Source organism: Adiantum capillus-veneris, chromosome 2, assembly GCF_014529385.1.
Source record: "Adiantum capillus-veneris isolate H3 chromosome 2, ASM1452938v2, whole genome shotgun sequence".
In the NCBI taxonomy this organism is placed as follows: Eukaryota; Viridiplantae; Streptophyta; class Polypodiopsida; order Polypodiales; family Pteridaceae; genus Adiantum; species Adiantum capillus-veneris.
Window position 1 is genome coordinate 154,349,116 of NC_140932.1, and position 3,313 is coordinate 154,352,428.

General features: G+C 39.6%; 1 protein-coding gene across 1 annotated transcript; it reads left to right on the forward strand.

Moving 5' to 3' along the window:
• The first annotated feature begins 968 nt into the window (after positions 1 to 968).
• Positions 969 to 1,823, forward strand: LOC147463890 (uncharacterized). Its single transcript, XM_086529708.1, has 2 exons — positions 969 to 1,243; positions 1,354 to 1,823. The coding sequence occupies exons 1-2, from the start codon at positions 1,127 to 1,129 to the stop codon at positions 1,531 to 1,533; spliced, it is 297 nt and encodes a 98-aa protein (XP_086385834.1). The 5' UTR covers positions 969 to 1,126; the 3' UTR covers positions 1,534 to 1,823.
• Positions 1,824 to 3,313: the final 1,490 nt, after the last annotated feature.

The window sequence follows — 3,313 nt, forward strand, 5'->3', positions numbered from 1 at the left end:
ATTCTCGTTAGATCTCTCACAGGACTCTATCTTTTTTTTTTTTCTCTTCTTTTTGGTGTGTGTGTTTTTTTTGGGGGGTTTGGTTTGTTTTTTTGTTTTTTTTTTCTTGGGTTTTTTTTTTTTTTTTTTTGAGGGGGGGGGGGTTTGGGGGGGGGGGGGGGGCCGCTCTTAAGATCATCATTGATAAAAACCTCATTAAAGAGGCCAAAAGTCACAAAGAAGTTGCACAAGGATGTGGAAAATATGCAGGACATTGAAAGCATCAAGGGGTAGTGCCAAATTAATGGTTTGCCCATAGGAGAGACTTATTGTTCAACCATAGGCTACACTTCAAGTTAAAAAACAATCATAGCTTCTAGAAAGGATCTCTCTCTCACACACACACACACACACACACAGAGAGGCTTTAAAAAGGTTGACATCGGACATGCAATGTATGATGGTACTTGCTGTTATTGTATTAGAGCCTTAGAGACAACGAGTACGACCGGTCATCGAAGGCAACTTTTTTCTCTCTTTCGCTCCCCTCCTTTATCGCGTGCACATGAGTTTATCTCACTTTTGACATTTAACTTTTATCTCGCAGCTTGCGCCACGTGTAAAGGGCACTCCCCTCCGCCATATTATGTTAAATAAATTGTAATCAATTTCCAAAGAGAGATGGCCAAAAGTGGCGGCTGCATTAAAGACCAAGGAATTTTGTAGGATGAGAGGAGACTTTTTTATGCCCGTTGGAAGGTCAAGTTCACACCTGAGAGGTGGAAAATTTGCCCATGAAAATACATATTATCGCAAGCCTGCAAATTACGTTTTCATAGTATCAAATCAAACGATTTCTCTCTCTCTCTCTGCCTTCCAAAGTTCCATCCATCTTGAGAACTCTAAAAAATCAAAAGCATTAAAACGACCCCTCTCTCTCTCTCTCTCTCTCACACTCTCACACACACACACAATGTATATGTGCTCTCTCAGCTTATCAACACTAGTATCATCTACGGTGCTAGATCTTTAAGGATAGTTTCCTACGACGTTAAAACTCTCTTCTTCTTCTTCTTCTTCTTCTTCCTCTCTCTCTCTCTCTCTCTCTCTCTCTCTCTCTCTCTCTCTCTCTCTCTCTGTGCGTGTCATGGAGCCTGTTAATCGACGTTCTCTTGTGGTTTTAATGATTCTAGTAGTCATGCAGCTACAGCTCATACGTGCGGATGCAGCTTCTTCGGCCTCGACTGAGCTTAATGAAGGGAAGGTGTGTGTGTGTGTGCGTGTGTGTGTGTGTGTGAGAGAGAGAGAGAGAGAGAGAGAGAGATGGGTGGCTCATTGACGAGCGTACTAAATTATACCTGCATGTGAGTGCAGGAGATCATGGGGAAGCTGACTGCAGCAGCTGCCGATTCTTCACCATCGTCATCAACAGTCAGCAAGAATAGCGCTGGCTCAATAAATTGGGTGGCTCCTCGACCACGAAAGCTTGCGGCAGGCGAGACTAGCAACGAGAGTGTTGCTCAACCCGATTACGTATGTGCCAATTCCTGCTAACCTCATGGTTATATATGGAGTAAAAATGTCCTCTCCTAGGGTTTGAACCCAGCACCACCCCATCGAAGACTTGTTCCATATTGTGAGTAGATTTCCACCTAGATATCGATATGAATTTTAGAGTAGATTCCCCAGCTTATGTGATTTTCAAATAGATTTTCTTCATCCCCATTTGTAATTACATAATTCAACTCGACTCCTCATCCGATAAAATCCTTCATACGATGAGACATGGATAATGGTTCTTCTAATTTTTGAAATAAGCAACATCCTTTGTTTTTCTTTTTAAAGCATGATTGATGCCTCTTTGGTATTGTACCTAGGCTTTTATACGCACCCACACATCCACCTTAACCACCAGGTACAATCCCACTATCCCACAGCTAGCACATCTTTTGGGTATTTCTTCTTGGCTCTCATGTTTGTTCCTAAGATGGATGTCCAAAAATTTGCTTGCTCTTGCAACTAATAAGTTCATTTTTTATTCCTAATGTAATGTATTCCTAATGGCATTTTCTTTTTTACACATCACTACCTACATAGTGCAAGGACACTTTGGAAAGAAGAAAAAGCCAAGGGAAAAATAAAGGAGAAGAGAAACAAAAATGTACTAATGTGAAGTTGACTGCCTCTTTGTATGGACACAAAAAGTTGTTTGACTTTTCACCTCCATGTGTCTTTTCATTTTTTAAACTCACCCTTAATCACTTATCCACTTACGATGTTTTGAAAAACTTTTTATTTGTTTTTGCATTGGAGAGAACCTAATAAGTTCATTTTTGGCATTTAAAGGCCTTAGTATCCATATGATGAAGGTCGTTCAAATTTTGTTGTTTGACATGTGTCCCTCAAAAGAGTCTTGAAGAGAATTGAAAAGAGAGAAACCATGTCCTTTCAAATGATCTTTTCTAAAACCATGTCCTTTTAAATGAACTTTTCTAAAAGTTGCATTCATCTTTTCAATTTATTTTGGAGGGGGATGCAACAAATGATTTGAAGTTTGACTATAATAAATTTTTAAAAACTTTTGATTCTTTTTTGTACCATTAATCATTTTAAAATTAACTAAATTCCATAAAAGCATGACACATTGCATATAGGCAAGGACACTACTTTATATAGAATGAAAGTCTTTTGATTTTTCAAATGCAAAAAGCTTTTCATTTTCTACACCCTTCACTTTTGCATTTCAGACGGAGTTTTTATTTTTACCAAATTGTGGATACCTAATGACTTTAGAAAACTACAAATCTACATTTGTTCTAGCTACTCAATCCAAAACCCCAAACACCCATTCATTTCTCAGATTCAGATCGAATCTCTCAATCTTGAAGAAAAAGAAGCCTCCCTCTGCTTCGTCCGCACAGAGCTTCGCCACCTCTTTATCTCTATCTCTAACAATGCCTCCACACATACGGTTTCTCACTGTGTTTTCGTGATCATGCTTGTACATATCAACTGTCTCTCTAATTGTGTCCTTAAGACTGGGCCATGGCTCTCAACCATGCCCTCAGACGCCAAGGTTCTCTGTATCTTCCACCACAAAGTAGAGTTTGTTCCTAATGAGGATGCCTAGCATCGCATCCTTAAAAAGCAACTAGAAATTATTAATGAAGCACCATTGCCAAGGACCCCCTGCATCCAGATGACTGCGATAGCAAAAAAAAACTCTGTCTCTACCCGCCTTAGCTCTAACACACAACATCAAGATGACCACGATAGCAAAAAAATCCTCTTTGTCTCTGTCGATCGTGACCTTGACACACATAATATCTCTCTC